Genomic DNA, 15,000 nt, shown 5'->3' with positions numbered 1-15,000 from the left:
ATCGTGATGGACGATGATATCGTCGGGGGTGGGGGTTAGTGTAGTAAACAGCCTATAGGTATGTCTGTACAGAAATACATTTATAATGTTCTACATAAAAAAATAAAAAATATATTATATAGGCTATGCGGCCTGATGAAAGTGGACAGCTAAGAGAGACATACTGACCAGGCTACCGAAGTTGTGTAGATCGAATCCAAGAAAATTGTTGTGAAAGACGGATAGACAATCAATCTGAACACTTGCGTGTGCACCAACCAGCAGAATATTACACATTGCCAGCCTTCGCTGGACCCAGCAAAAAAGCTACTTAAGACTACCATTGTGGTCACTCATTTAAAATATTAGTACTATGCAGCATCCCACGTTATCAGGCTACCGTCTATGCTGACTATGAGGGCGGCAGGAAGTGAAAGTAAAGGGCTGCAATCGCGCAGTCCAGACTATAGGAGGGTGAAGTAAAAACACTTTTACAAATAACTTAATCCCCGACCACTCCGCTGCTGTCTGGGACTTTTGCTAAATGCATGAAATACAAGCCTTACAGTGAAAGACGGATAGGCTACCTTCTGATCCTATATATATTTTCTGCTAAAACATTAGGCTACATATTACGTCCAATGTAGGCTATAGGCCTGTGAGACATGTAGGCTACTAAAGGACAATTAGGCTACACATTCACGTCACAGTCAGGAATTATTTGAATAAGAGGGTAGACTAATAAGTCTTTTATTTTACAAGACAGTAGACTAATACGTGATAACTGTTTGGCTGACAGCCTTTAAAGTAGGCTCAATTTCATTTTCAGGGAAAGTTTTTTTTTTTTTAATGTTTTAGCCTGTTACAGCAGGAATTAGTGACTGGCATGTGGGGGCGTGGCATCACGATGGTTGCTTTCCATCGTGATATGCCTGTCAACCATCACCAATGGAATGTGTCTCTGTGTGTGTGTGTGTGTGTAGGGTTGTCGTCCATCGGCACAACCCTAACACACACACACAGAGACACACACAAACACACTTACACACATCTCTCAGCATCTGTGTGTGTGAGAGAGAGAGAGAGAATTGAATTGAATTTTCAAAAACTCTTTATTACAATCTTAAAAATACATCAAGATCAACTTGACACTATACTCAAAAAGTAAAAGTAATGTGCAATCTGTAGCTTATCATTCTCAACAATACACATCACGCTGTTGTAGCACCATTTTTCCTCAAAAACATCAAGAATCTTCATAGATTTATAAAAATGAAAATCAATCAACATAATGACACCTTACAAGAATAGAAAACACCATTGGGATATCAACATCTACATCCTGCTCAACTTTCCTTTTACGACTAACATATATCGCCATCTTTGCTTAGAAAGTTTAGGAGCTGACACTTGAAGCTGATGCTTTTGTACATATTTAAAACCAAAAATGAAAATCTCCTCAAGAGAAACTTTCATCAAACTTAAAGAAAAGTGCCATAAAACAGCAAAAGAGGTCTGAGCCTCTGGCAGTGCATAAAGGCATGGAATACAGTCTCCTTACAGAACAAAAAGGGCACCCTGATCAACCATTGGATTTAAAACAGAAATAAAAGCATTCACTGCTATTGCACCATGCAGAATACGCCATTGTAGATCGCCAGCTTTTTAGTTAATGGTGACTTGTACAAGCGACGCCATTGTGGTTTGACATCATTTTCAACCTGCAACACTTAGGCCAGGGTGTATCCACCCTCTTGTCCAGAGACCTTTTATTTAGGGAGAGAACACACAGTTTGTACAATGATTTACTAGTTGCAGCTGTAGGACCCAGGAAAACTAAACTATCTGGGAGTAAGAAGCAACCAGTGCAACCTGTTAAATCTGGAAGTAGAGTAAGTCTGGGAAAGGGGTCATGGCCATGGTCAGGACTACCCCCCAAAATAATCTCCAAGCAATTGCATCTCCTCCCCAGTTAGGAGAGACCGCCATTTCCCAAGTAGCTGATCAACTATCCTAATGGACTTCACACCTAAGTGCTGAGCTAAAGCATGGCTTTTACTGATATCAGGACCAGCAAACTCTACTAGATCCCCAAGGGTTGTAACTCCAGAGCTGATAAGCTTAGAAGTAGGTACCAGGGACAAGTCCTGACTCACATCAAGAACCTAACCATGAATCAGAGGCTCCTTTTAACAACCAGAATAATGAGCTTGTCTGTCGGGCGCTGGAATTATAAACAGAGACCAGACTTTGAACAGATTCTTATAAAATGCAGGAAGTAAATTAAAATTCATTCTATTTGGATTAAACCAGAACAAAGACCTATCTAAGCCCAACCCTTCAAAAGTTGTAAAAATACAACAGGCTGCAGCTTTCCAGCTTGAGTCCAGTGATCCTGTGAGAAGACGCTGTACAAACTGCAGACGGAAGGCAGCACCGGACTCTGTAGATGAATAAGTCCATGTCCACCATCCTCCTTAGGCAGATATAAAACACTCTGAGGTACTCCAGTGTAGATTGTCCCAGAAAAAAAAAATCAACCAGGACTGACTGAATCTTCGGGTAGCAGGTTTGAAGGAGGATCCACACAAGCCAGCCGATGCCAAAGAGAGGATGCAACCAGGTTGTTAATAATGAGAACACACCCCTGTAATTTAAGTAATACTGAAAAGAAATTTCCATTTCTCTAGACGACCTTTAACTTTTTCAATTACCCCATCAAAATTCTTTTGAATAAAAGCATCATCACCTAAGAAAACACCCAGGTATTTAAAACCACCCCTATTCCAAACTAAGCCATCAGGCAGACCAGGTTCGCCACTCACCCAACTCCCAACCAGCAAGGCTATGCTTTTTGACCAATTTACCTTTGCTGAAGAAACAACCTTAAATTCATTGCAAATTTTTAAAAGCGTGTCAACATCTCTCTGGCCATTAACAAGGACAGCCACATCGTCAGCATAAGCTGACAATTTAAAAACATCATCACAGTTAGGGATTTTCACTCCAACAATCTCCTTCCTCAACCTTACAAGGAAAGGTTCAATAGCCAGACTATACAGCATGCCCGACAAGGGACATCCTTGACGGACACCTCTGTATAATTTTTAAAAGGAGCTAACAAATCACCATTAACCTTGAGAATACTTTCAATGTCACAATACAATGCTTTGATCATGCTAATAAAATTGGGGCTGAAACCAAAGGCTGACAAGGTATTCCACAAATAATTATGCTCAACCCTATCAAAAGCCTTTTCTTGGTCAATTGAAACCACACCAAAATCCAGATTGAAGTATTTGCCAATATAGAAGACATCTCTGATGAAGGAAACATTGTTGTGAATCAATCTGCCTGGCACACAGTAGGTCTGGTCAGGGTGGATTACCTGCTCCAAAACCTCCCCAAGTCTATTTGCTAAAACTTTAGACAGCAGTTTGTATTCAGAGCAGAGGACTGACACCGGCCTCCAGGACCTTATATCTGTTCTGTCAGGTCTCCCTTTTTTGGCAGTGAAGTGAGCACTGCTCTACGGCAGCTCAGTGGCAGCACCCCTCTGGTGATGCTGTCTCTCAGAACAGCAAGCACATCTGTGCCCAGCTCTGGCCAAAAGGACTTATAAAGTCTACTGGCAGGCCATCCACCCCAGGTGCTTTGCCACTCTCCATACTGTGGAGGGCTCTCTCCAGCTCCTCTAGGGTCAACACCCTTCCAAGGGCTGTGTTTGCCTCTTCAGATACCTTAGGTAGGTCACAAAGAAAAGCCTTGTCAGTCGCCTGATCTTGTGGATTTTCGCTGTTATAAAGCTCCTTATAAAAATGTACTGCTCTATTATGCATTTCTGGAGAATTAGAAAGGATTCTCCCATCTTCAGACCTCAAAGCATGAATGAACTTCCTCTGTCCATTCTTTACCTCCAAGTTAAAAATAATTTTGATGGTACATCCATCAGCTCCACACTCTGGAAGCGGGACCTGACCAGAGCTCCCTGTGCCCTCAAACCTAAAAAGTCAGCCAATGTTTTCTTTTTTGAGTTAAGAATTTCAGTGGGTGCCTGATCACCCGTTTGTTCTGCCAGATTTTGAAGTTCGGGATTATTTCCTCCTCTATTTTTTCATTGAGAGTGTTATGTTCCTTGTGACATTGGCTGTATAATTCCTGGCAGAGTTGTTTTATTTGTACCTTGGCACAATCCCACCATTGCTGCAAAGACTTATAACAGGATTTCGTGGTTCTAAATTCCTTCCAGAAAAAAAGGAAGACTTCTCTAAAATGGCCATCAGCCAACAATTGGTATTAAAGTGCCAGTAGGCACTTTTTGGTTTTACAAATTCTAGAAATAAAGAACAGAAAACCAAACTATGGTCAGAAAAGCCAACTGGAATTATTGAACATTTCCTGAATAGACTACGCTGATGTTTGAAACCATAAAACCTGTCAAGTCTTGCAAGAGACAAACAATTATTATATGAGTGTGCCCAAGTATATTGCTTCTGTTCACCATGAAAGTTCCTCCAAATATCACTAAGATCATTGGACTTCATAATCTCTACAAGCCGTCTACGAGAGGGCATGTGCGGCTCGACATGATTTCTGTCAAAATTTTGTGCAGTACAATTGAAATCTCCTCCAAGGATAAGAATATCCTCTGAACAGCAATTTTTTATAACATTTCCAATAGTATTTAAAAACAGCATTCTATCTGTTGCCAGTGTAGGAGCATAAATGCAAATAAACACAAAAAAACGATTTTCAAACTGGGCTCTGACCTTTAAAAGTCTTCCCTCTATAACTTCATCAACATCAAAAGTGATGGGAATAAAGGACTTAGAAAACAGAACTGCAACCCCACCACTAGTAGAAGTACCATGACTAAGTATGGACAGACCATCAAACTCCTGAGCCCAAGCAGCTGCATTAGACGATCACTGTGCGTTTTTGCATAAAGAGAACATCAAACTTATTCTGTCTGATTGTTTCAAACACAGAGAGCCTCTTAATTTTTTCTCTTAGCCATTTACATTTAAAGAAGCAACAATTTTAAATTAACCCATCATTATAAAGAAAAAAAAAAAAAATAAATATAGACATATGCAATCAGCCATCCTAGGACACAAAGTGGAAATTGTTTTTTAACATTTGTCATCGTTGGCATTCAGTAGAACATTGAGTTTTGTGAGAATCTTTTTAGGCTAAATCCTTCTTGATCAGTGATGCTACCATCACGCATAAATGTCGTGATTTGTTCATAAACTGTTCAATGTCAGGAAAAAATTAGTCTACCGGACCTTCCTAGAATGTTTTGTGTCCTTAAGGAATTTCTTTATATCCTCCACTCTATAATTTGAAAAGGATAGCCGCTTAGTCGCAAGCTGCAGGTTACACTACAGTCAGAAAGATCACTTTCACTCTCATTATCAGTCAATTCTATATGAGCGCCCCCCTTTATTCTTTATAATGCTTTCTTTTTCCTTTATTCGACGGTGCTTTAAACACATTATTGTCCTCCTCCAACACGGAGGTTTCCATGTCTTCCATATAGACGGAAACCTCCCCATTAATGGCATCATCATTGCTCCCCTGACAGTTCTGAGAATCAGTGATAGTTTCCCCCAAAAGTGCGGAAAGATCCTCCCCATCAGCCGATCTAACATCATTGATTTTCCCGATGCCCTTGGACTGAATTTAACGTTAAATCAGGAGTTTGGCTCTCCGCCCACTAGCAGAGGCAGCAGCCTCCTCCTCATTATTTGCACCAAAGTTAACATTAGGTTCGTTGTTGGTCTCTTTAGACGTTCCCTCTGCCACATCACCCGTAGATTCATTGCTATTTTCACTGTTTCCACTATTATTCGTGTCATCCTTTTTATCAGGACACGCCACAAGACGAGATGCCCGATTGTCCACAACCAAAACATTTCATAACGCTTAGTTGTTGCATAAATCGCGATAATTAAAGTTATCCACAGTCACATTAATTGTCAAGTCCAATTCATCATTGTTATTCTTAAGGATCATGTACACCTAAACGCCTGAAGGACACTATATGTTTCAACAACGGAGATTTACTCGCAATTGGGATTTTTTTAATTGTTGAGACCACTTTGTCATAGCGCGACAGTGTTTGTCCTAGAATCTCATCAGAAATGAATGGGGGACATTAGACAAAATGACTTTCTTGGAAGGTGTAGAAAGAGGGGCAACAGAGTAAAAACGCCATCTATCACCGCGCCATTCTCCGTCAGCTGATTGGCAAACTCAATTGATTTTAAGAAAAGCATAATCGCGTTGTTCATGCGAGGATGCTGATACGATATTCTCATGACCAACAATTTCTCCGCAGCCAAACTACAATCCTCAACACTGGCTGCCGATGCTATTTTAACAGCATGCCCGAAGTTAGTTGACCAAAATCTCTGCCATGATTCCAGCACAAGACTGGAGGCAGTCGCTTTAGGGGAAAACCCCCTGTTTATTGCCAGAAAACTAAACCAAGCAACAATCTTTAGTACTCCAGCAGAAAGTAATAGATAGAAAGAAAGAAAATAGAAGTAAAGTGAGAAATAGAGATTTAAACAGAACACTCGTTCGAGGTACAGCGACCGAAACACCATCCTCTCACCACTGACTCCGCCCACTCACACCAACCATGCGCACAGAGAGAGAGAGAGAGAGAGAGAGAGAGAATCTCGGGGACTGGACTAAATGAATGAATGAATGTCACTTTTGTCCTTTGTGGGAGTGTGTATCCAGCGCGGTGGCAGGGCCGTGTGCTGTTTGGAATTCTATATGTCGTCCCGCCCTCCCAGTGCCACACCGATGCTGATGGCCATTCATCATGGGCCTAATTAATTGATTTATTTTCTGCCACTCTCGGGTCAACGCATGCTTAAACAGCCCCCGTCGATGTCACCGCCATGAGGTCACTACGGAGGGGAAAAACCAAGCAAATCCGGGAAAGGGGAATCGGGCGTTTCCATAGTTACTGCTACACTTTAACAACATTTTATTTATTTTTTTTTTTTTGGATGGGGGTTGTCCTACTCATAGCTGCCTTCATGGCTTGAGATAAAGATTACTGCATTAGTGAGTTATTGTTAGACACAGACTTTAGGGTCTCACTGAGACAGGTGAACTAAAATGAACTTCTGTTTTTAATTTTGCTGATAAGAAGATCTGTGGAATGGGCTGCCTATGGGAATGATGATGAACTGAAAGTGCTTTGTGCATTGTGGTACACTACGCTATCCACATAAATATTTCCACATAATTATTTGTCTCTGTTTGAGTAGCTACGATTTCTCAGTTCTAGGTGAGACTTAAAAAAGTAAAAAGTGTTAAGACGACGTGATCCTGTATGAGGCTAGTGTGACTGTCCTATTTCAGTCCGCCACAGTGTGACTGCCAAATGCCTTTTTGATATGGTTTAGTGTCCCACTTACAATATATTTCAAACTGGTGATTCAAAAAGACAGTCATTGAGGTAGCACATTGGCAGGCATAGAGGAAATGTTTGGATGGTTTTACCTTGAGTAATGGTGTGAGTGCATGTGTATTGGTCTCTATTTGTCTCACAATCTGGTCTGTCTCTTTCTCTTGGCCTGTTTGTCTGTCTTTCTCTAGTGAGTGACAGCTGCTTCAGGAACCTAGCTGAAGACCGCAGTGGCATCAACCTCAAAGACCTTGTCCATGATCCCTCTCTGTGAGTACTGTGACACACATATACATACACACACACACAAATAGAAACACACACACAGAGAGAACAGAAGGCATACACACATCTCAGATTACACTCTCAGACATACACACATACACACAGTCACACGATTCTTTCTGTCATTTGCTCACACACAGATGTGTGACCAGTGCGACCAGCAGTGAATCATATACAGACACACATGCGCACACAATTTCTCCTCCCCACAATGACACCCAAGCACACACACACACACACACACACACATCTGCCCAGTGTTATTGTGTGCCTCACGTACACGTCCACTGACAGGCCACTTTGTCCAAGGACAGACCCCCTCCGCTGCTGCCTCGTGCCCCCTCCCTCCTCACCCCGGAGCTGGGGGTCAATCTCCAGTGTGTAGCATGGCATTTAAATAATTGATTAATCCCAGTCCAATTACGCCCGTGCCACACTTGATATTTCATGCTGGCACGGGAGGACGGCTTTGATAGATGATGCTCTGACATTGCTCGTGCTTGGACTCTCAGCACTGCTAACAGGGCTTTAATGTGCCTTCCTCTGTGTGTGTGTGTGTGTGTGTGTGTGTGTGTGTGTGTGAAGTGTCAGGAAGTGGACTGTGTGTGTGTGTGTTTGTTTGCTGAAAGTGTAAATGCATATGGGTTGAAGGAGATGTGAAGGAGCCTTTTGCATGCATTTGTGATTAACTGTGTGTGAAAGATAGATAGAGAGAGAACAGGAGAAAGAGTGAAAGAAACCTCCATAGAAAGGTGCATTGAAACGTGCTTTCTCAGTAGTCCAGGGCTTGGTGTATGGGTCCCATTTCAAGTCAAGGCCTCTAAGGATGTTCACCATTACCTTAGACTCTGTGTGTGTGTCCATGTGTGTGTCCATGTCCTCTGTGTGTATACATGTGTATCTACTGTATGTGGGATGAATAGAGAGAACCCAAAATGTGTGTGTGTGTGTATATATCTGACCTGCAGACAGTCCAGTCGTGTTAATTAGCCTGTGCAGTCTCCCTAGCTGACCCCCCCCCCCCACACACACACACACACACTCCCATAGCTGTCTGGCTGACGTCAGGTGGGCCTGGGCAGCCAACCTCATAGGCAGGTCACTCCGGACACAAGGTGACGCCAACTCACTTAAAGTTGGAAGAACTGCTCAGGAACAGACAGTAGCTCTCCGGAGAGGTGAGCGTTGTGTAAATAAATCTGAGGGATTCTAAAGCGGGCAAGGGCGCATTGACCAGACCTGGGCAGTTGGATGTATTTCAAATGTCTTTGCTTTCTAGAGCTTTTCTGCAAAATCGAGAGTTCAGGAACTAAATACTAGTGATGTTTTGATGTATTCTCCATAAGGTACATTACAGATCTCAAGTACATAAGACATGTACATGGAAACAAAAATATGACTCTTACACACACACACACACACACACACACACACACACACATTTGGACAGGTAAACGGGAAGTCTATGAAGAGTATCTGTCCCTGTTGTGATCATCATCTGTAAGTCCCCCTTCATCTCTTTCCTTTTGTCCTCTCTGTACATCCCTTCTTCCCTCCGCCTCTCTCCTCCTGAAGGACACATTGCCCCCCCCACCCCCCGCTGGTGTCCCAGATGAAACGCAGTATTAATGGAGGCCAGAGTAGAGTGCAGCAGGAGGCTGTAGATCTCTTCCTCTTTCTCTCTCTCTCTCTCTCTCTCTCTCCACACGCTGTCCTTTGGCTGCCTGTGAGAGAATCCAGACAAGTGAATTGACTGAGAGAGAGAGAGAGAGAGAGAGAGAGAGAGGTGGAAGTAATAGTAATGTGGAAGGAGAGTGTGAAGGAGAGAGAAAAAAAAAAGTGGAGAGATGGAGGCACTTAGAGAGAGGCAGGGTGAGGTTTGGGCTAGACAGGTGGTATACTAGAGAGAGAGAGAGAGAGAGAGTGTGAGTCTGTTTCGAAGTTGTTTTCCATAGTCTGAAACTCAGGGTCAGAGGAAGAAGGGAGAGAAATGGAGGAAGAGGGAAAGGAGTGGTGAAGAGTGGAGGATAAGGAAGCAAAAGAGATGGAGGGAGAGAAAAGAGTGGTAGAGTGAGAGAGGAGTGTGCGGGAGCAGTGAGAGAGAGGGGAGGGAGAGAACCGAGTGGTAGAGTGAGTGTGCGGGTGAAGTCCCCCTCCTGTCTTGGCTGCTCAGGGACTCACCGTAACGCTCCTCATTAAGCTGACTGCCTGGGCCCCGCCTGTGACCTGAGGGGTCCACTCTCCAGTGAGGGGACATCTGGGAACACCATGCCTCCACACACACACACACACACACACACACACACACACACACACACAGACTCATATACATACACACTCATATACATACACACAAACAGGTACACACACACACACACAAACACAAAACTGCCAATGGGTAGGGTGTTGGCTCCTTGAAATGTCCTTGAAAGAAAGATCATATAGTCTTTGTGTGTTTCTGCTTTGTGTAACAATCTCCCACCCTAACACCTGTAGGAATAGCCAGTCAGGTGACTGGTTCCGTATGTAGATGTCACTCATCTTGTACTGGGTCATCAAGTATTTTGATAAAAAATATGAAGCCATTTTCTTCAACCCTATCAAATACAAATAACAAAATACTATTTTTTATTTGAAATATGTAATACATGTATCATAAATACTGCACATCCCTTGGAGTAGACATCACTTGTTCTGGGATACCATATTTGTTTCAGGAGATACTGTATGCAAAATATATTCTTAATTCAGTTATATGGTAGCATTTAATTGTTGCCACGGCGACCATTAGGGTTTTTGATAATGGTTTTATATCTGAAAATGTCCAGGGCTCCAGACTGTACAAGTTCACCGAGTTTCATGCCTTTATGAAAGAATTTGACCTAATTTTCATATATCCCCTGTACTATGAAAGTTCAGTGCAGCAAAGGTGCAGCTTTTGGCCATTGACCTATGCAGAAATAATTCCAATTTTGACAATGTTCCACCACTTGGTTCGCCATCTACAGTAGCAGGTGGAAAAGGGCCGTAATCCAGTCAATCACCTAGTTGAGCTGAGCTTCACTGTGCATGTATACATACTGAGTGAGTTACACAACAGGACTTATCTTACAGAAGCGTTATGCTAGCTTTTTTGCTGATACTGTTAAAAGCTTGCTAACATTCCTCTTCAAAAATGCAAAAGCAACACCTGATGTTCCAGGTTGTTGCATGTAATTTTCTTTGATAGGAGTGGTCTGTCCCCCAAAAGGGACAAAAATACTGTGGAGTATTATATTGGAGTTGAGGGCTGGCAGGCCGAGGATCAGAAAGGAGAGAGAGAGAGAGAGAGAGAGAGAACCTGAAAAAAGATGGATTGAAAAGGTTTAGTAACACTTGAGTGACAGGGGAATCCTGAGAATCTGCAAACAATGCAATGTAATGGTGAAAAATTGGCACACAGGCATGGACCACCCCCACACACACACACACTAGGGGTTTCCTTGGCAACTAGTTTAAATAAGCCTGAGTCTGTGTTGAGCATATTCTCATTTTAGAATCCCTCTCTCTCTCCCTCCCTCCTCTCCTCAAATTGGCATCATCTCTGTATTGGCAATAAAACACAATATGGTCTTTTTGCTCCTCTCTTCTCTCCCTCCCTCCATCCCTCTCCCCCACCCTTCCCTCTCTCTCTCTCTCTCTCTCTCTCTCTCTCTCTCTCTCTCTCTCTCTTTTCTATCTCAGAGTCTCTCCACCACTAAATTGGCATTTCTGTACAGAACAGAAGACTCCTGTTCCTTGAAATGATGTCATGAGATGTATTGAATTCTGTCATGACTTCATTTCAAGGAGTTGGTTCTGAACTCTGTGCAACCGAAGCCTTTATTGTCAAGTATCGGTAGTTGTGTTACACCAGCCAATCCAGACCAGATTTAGCTCTGGTGGAACTGTCATGACATGCTTTTAGCGGTGATAACATCCACAGCTTCACTGTGTCCTCAAGCGTGTTCATGTGGCAGTACTGAACTGAGCCACCAGTAGGTGCTGATGAGCACATTTTGCTCACATGGAAAGTATGAAGGCAGATATCCCACAATTCAAAAGTTTAAAATTCCAGGTCATGTCATATAAACATTGAGGGTGTGAAGGTCTGAGTGCAAACTCTGTCTCTACATATTCCTCACCTCAGGTTTTGAAGGTGTAAAGATGTTTTCTCTTCCTTAAAATTCATTTGAATTAAAATGGCTTTGTTGGCATAAACAACAACAATAAATAATTATTGCTCTAGAAATTAAATTAAGTAAAAGAATTAATTGAATGAATTACTTGAATAAAGATATTAGCACCTCTCTCTCTCTCTCTCTCTCTCTCTTTCTCTTTCTCTCTCTCTCTCTCTCTCTCTCTGTGTGTTGCCACTGCTGCTCCATTTTTCTTTGTAACTGTTTTTTCCTGTCACTGTATGCTAAATGTAGCTTAGTCTGCGCCATTAGAGTACAACAAGCCCAGCAGCCCTGACAGCCATCATCAGAATAATGACACCGCTCAACAATACAGCAGTAACTAATGCTGATAACGGCATTGTAACAGAGATGGGACGTTCATCATCTGCAGCAGCACAGCGTCTCTGGTGATCTCATGCTCCCCAGGCCCCTGTGTGCGTGCGTGCGTGCGTGTGTGTGTGCGCGTTGCAGTCAGTGTGGAGCGGAGCGCTGAAGTAACGGTGCTGTGTGTTTTGTTTCACCCACAGGCTCGGAGGAATAATCTCTGCATACAAAATAGTCCCTGATGAAATAGATGAGATCAAGGTAAATCTCTCTCTTCTTTTTTTCCTTCTTTCTCTCTCTTTATTTCTTTCTTTCTTTCTTTCTTTCTTTCTTTCTTTCTTTCTTTCACTTTCTCACTCACTCTCCCTCTCCACCACTCAGCACGCATTTCTATTTTTAGTCTTCCATGATCTTCCCATACGAGAACTAGAATATTAATGATGTATGTGTGTGTTTGCGTCTGTGTGGGTGTATACAGTATGTGTGTGTGTTTTCCCTTCTCTTCGCATTTCCTTAAGTGTAACTCAGTCAGATGGGGAGGAGAGATGATAGCATAGTATGGTGTCTCCAGTCACAAGGCACCATGAAAGCACACGCATGGCTTAGTTATCAAGCCCGAGTTGTAACCAAACCTCAATGGAATACGTTTGTATAAGGATCTCTCATCACAAATTGAACTGTAGCATCTACAGATCATTAAGCAGAAGAGAACACTTATGAATGGAATACCTGTAGCTAGGAATTCTGGTTAGATGTGATGTAATGTGACATGATACACTGATTATTGTATAGATACATATTTATGTTAATGTTGGATTAATGAAGTTAATGGCCTTGCTCAAGATCACTTTTGATTGGGAAAGCACTCAAAGGTGTGTGTGTGTGTGTGTGTGTGTGTGTGTGTGTGTGTGTGTGTGTGTGTGTGTGTGTGTGTGTGTGTGTGTGTGTGTGTGTGTGTGTGTGTGTGTGTGTGTGTGTGTTGTGTGTGTGTGTGCAGTGTGTGTGAGTATGTGTGTGTGTGTGATGGTACAGGAAACCCTGGTGGACTGGTGCGATGAAAAGGAGCTCAACCTCATCTTGACCACCGGAGGGACTGGCTTTGCCCCACGTGATGTCACCCCCGAGGTACAGGACGACCCCCCCCTTTGTGTTTGTGTCCATGTGAGTGTGACTGCATGTGCATGGGTCTCTGTGTGTGTGTGTGTGTGTGTGTGTGTGTTATGTGCTTGTCTGCTTTTCTTCTCTGTCCTGTGTGTGTGTGTGTGTGTGTGTGTTAAATGTGCTTGTCTGCTTTTCTTCTCTGTCCCTGTGTGCATGTCTCTGTGTGTGTGTGCATGTGTGACTGTTTATGTGAGAGCTCTGTCTCTCTCTCTCTCTCTCTCTCTCTGTTTGTTATTGTCTCTACTGCCTGCATGAACATATGTAGTTGGGGAGAAAAAGAATAATTTTACACATTCTCCAGAGAATCTCTATAATATCTCTCTCTCATCTCTCTTTTTGTCTGTCTTTCATTCTTTGATCCATACCATCTCCCTCCCCTCTGCAACTAATGTGTGTGTTTAAACTGCCATTCAACTCAAGGGCACGCAGCATCATAACTGTATATGTGTGTGTGTGGGTGTGTGTTTCTCTCGTGTTCTGGTGCTCTTCCCTCACAAACACAGTGTTGTATTTGTGTGTGTGTGTGTTCAGTATGTTTGGATTCAAAACCAGTAATTGGTTTTACTGCGGCTAACTGTGGATGTGTTTATGCATGCATGCAGAACTGTACATGACGTCATCACATATTGAAATGCTGAAAGTTCTTTGAACAAAAATTCTATTCTAGGATTCTAGTCAGTTGACATACTTGGCCAGGTCTTTAGAAACTTTAGTATTATTTTGCCAGTGTGCTTTTGAGTTGGTATCATGCTAGAATATTCCTCCTCTGCCTCCAAGTTTTTGGGAGTCTCCTTGCCAGCCAGTATTCTGGTATATCCACAGACATTCTTGATGCCATCTCTAGATCATCATGCAGCCCCATATCGACACACTCCCACCTCTGTGCTTCACTGTCGGGACTGTTTTGCATTCACTGGGGTCGTCTTGGCCAGATCTCATCTGACCAAGGAATGTCCTCCCGATATTTATCTGTATTCTTTTCGTGTTCTTTAGCAAAGTTTAGTAGGTATGTTTTTTTTCGTTCTTTGGACGTCGTCCATTAAGGTTGACTGGCACTGTCCGAAAGTCTAACGAAAGTCAAAATTCAATTCGCTAGAAGAGGGTGGATTTTCTCTCAGTTCACATACTAGGTATAAAGGCATTTGTTGCATTTCTACCTACCTACGTGTTTCCGGCAACGTTGTCCTGGTGACCTCACATTTTGATCCCACCAGCTGTTTGGACCTCTTTCCTTGATTTAGATCATTTTAATTCCCATAACACAGTGGATAGAAATCTTCATGAATGCACATTCAGTTTGCAATGAGCTGAATGGAAACTCGGTTAGCGATCACATGTTTATTCACATTTATTGCATCAAGTTTCTACTTTGAGACATTTTTAATTTTTGTAGTATCGGTTTTTGATTGTTCATAAGAGGGAATAACGCAATTAATGAAAGACAATACAATGTATAAATCATTTGACATTTAAGTGATATTGCATAGGGGTACACTCACATCTGTTGTATAATGTACCTGAAATATACTCTAGATATATGACTGATTCAAATGACTGAGGCTCTAATTCTTGTGTAATGCAAAACCACTCACTGCCCACCACTTAAACAGCAGGGCATCT

At 42.4% G+C, this 15,000-nt stretch overlaps 1 protein-coding gene across 9 annotated transcripts in view; it reads left to right on the top strand.

Moving 5' to 3' along the window:
* Positions 1-15,000, top strand: part of gphna (gephyrin a) — a 78,931-nt gene that overhangs the window by 26,676 nt on the left and 37,255 nt on the right. For all 9 annotated transcript variants that reach the window (XM_048228827.1, XM_048228829.1, XM_048228830.1 and 6 more), the window contains exons 2-4: positions 7,603-7,681; positions 12,423-12,480; positions 13,252-13,344. In XM_048228827.1, coding sequence (XP_048084784.1) covers positions 7,603-7,681; positions 12,423-12,480; positions 13,252-13,344 — 230 coding nt within the window. The remainder of the gene's footprint in view (positions 1-7,602; positions 7,682-12,422; positions 12,481-13,251; positions 13,345-15,000) is intronic.

This window comes from Alosa alosa, chromosome 19 (assembly GCF_017589495.1).
Source record: "Alosa alosa isolate M-15738 ecotype Scorff River chromosome 19, AALO_Geno_1.1, whole genome shotgun sequence".
Taxonomy (NCBI): domain Eukaryota; kingdom Metazoa; phylum Chordata; class Actinopteri; order Clupeiformes; family Clupeidae; genus Alosa; species Alosa alosa.
This window is presented reverse-complemented; position numbering and strand designations above follow the sequence as displayed.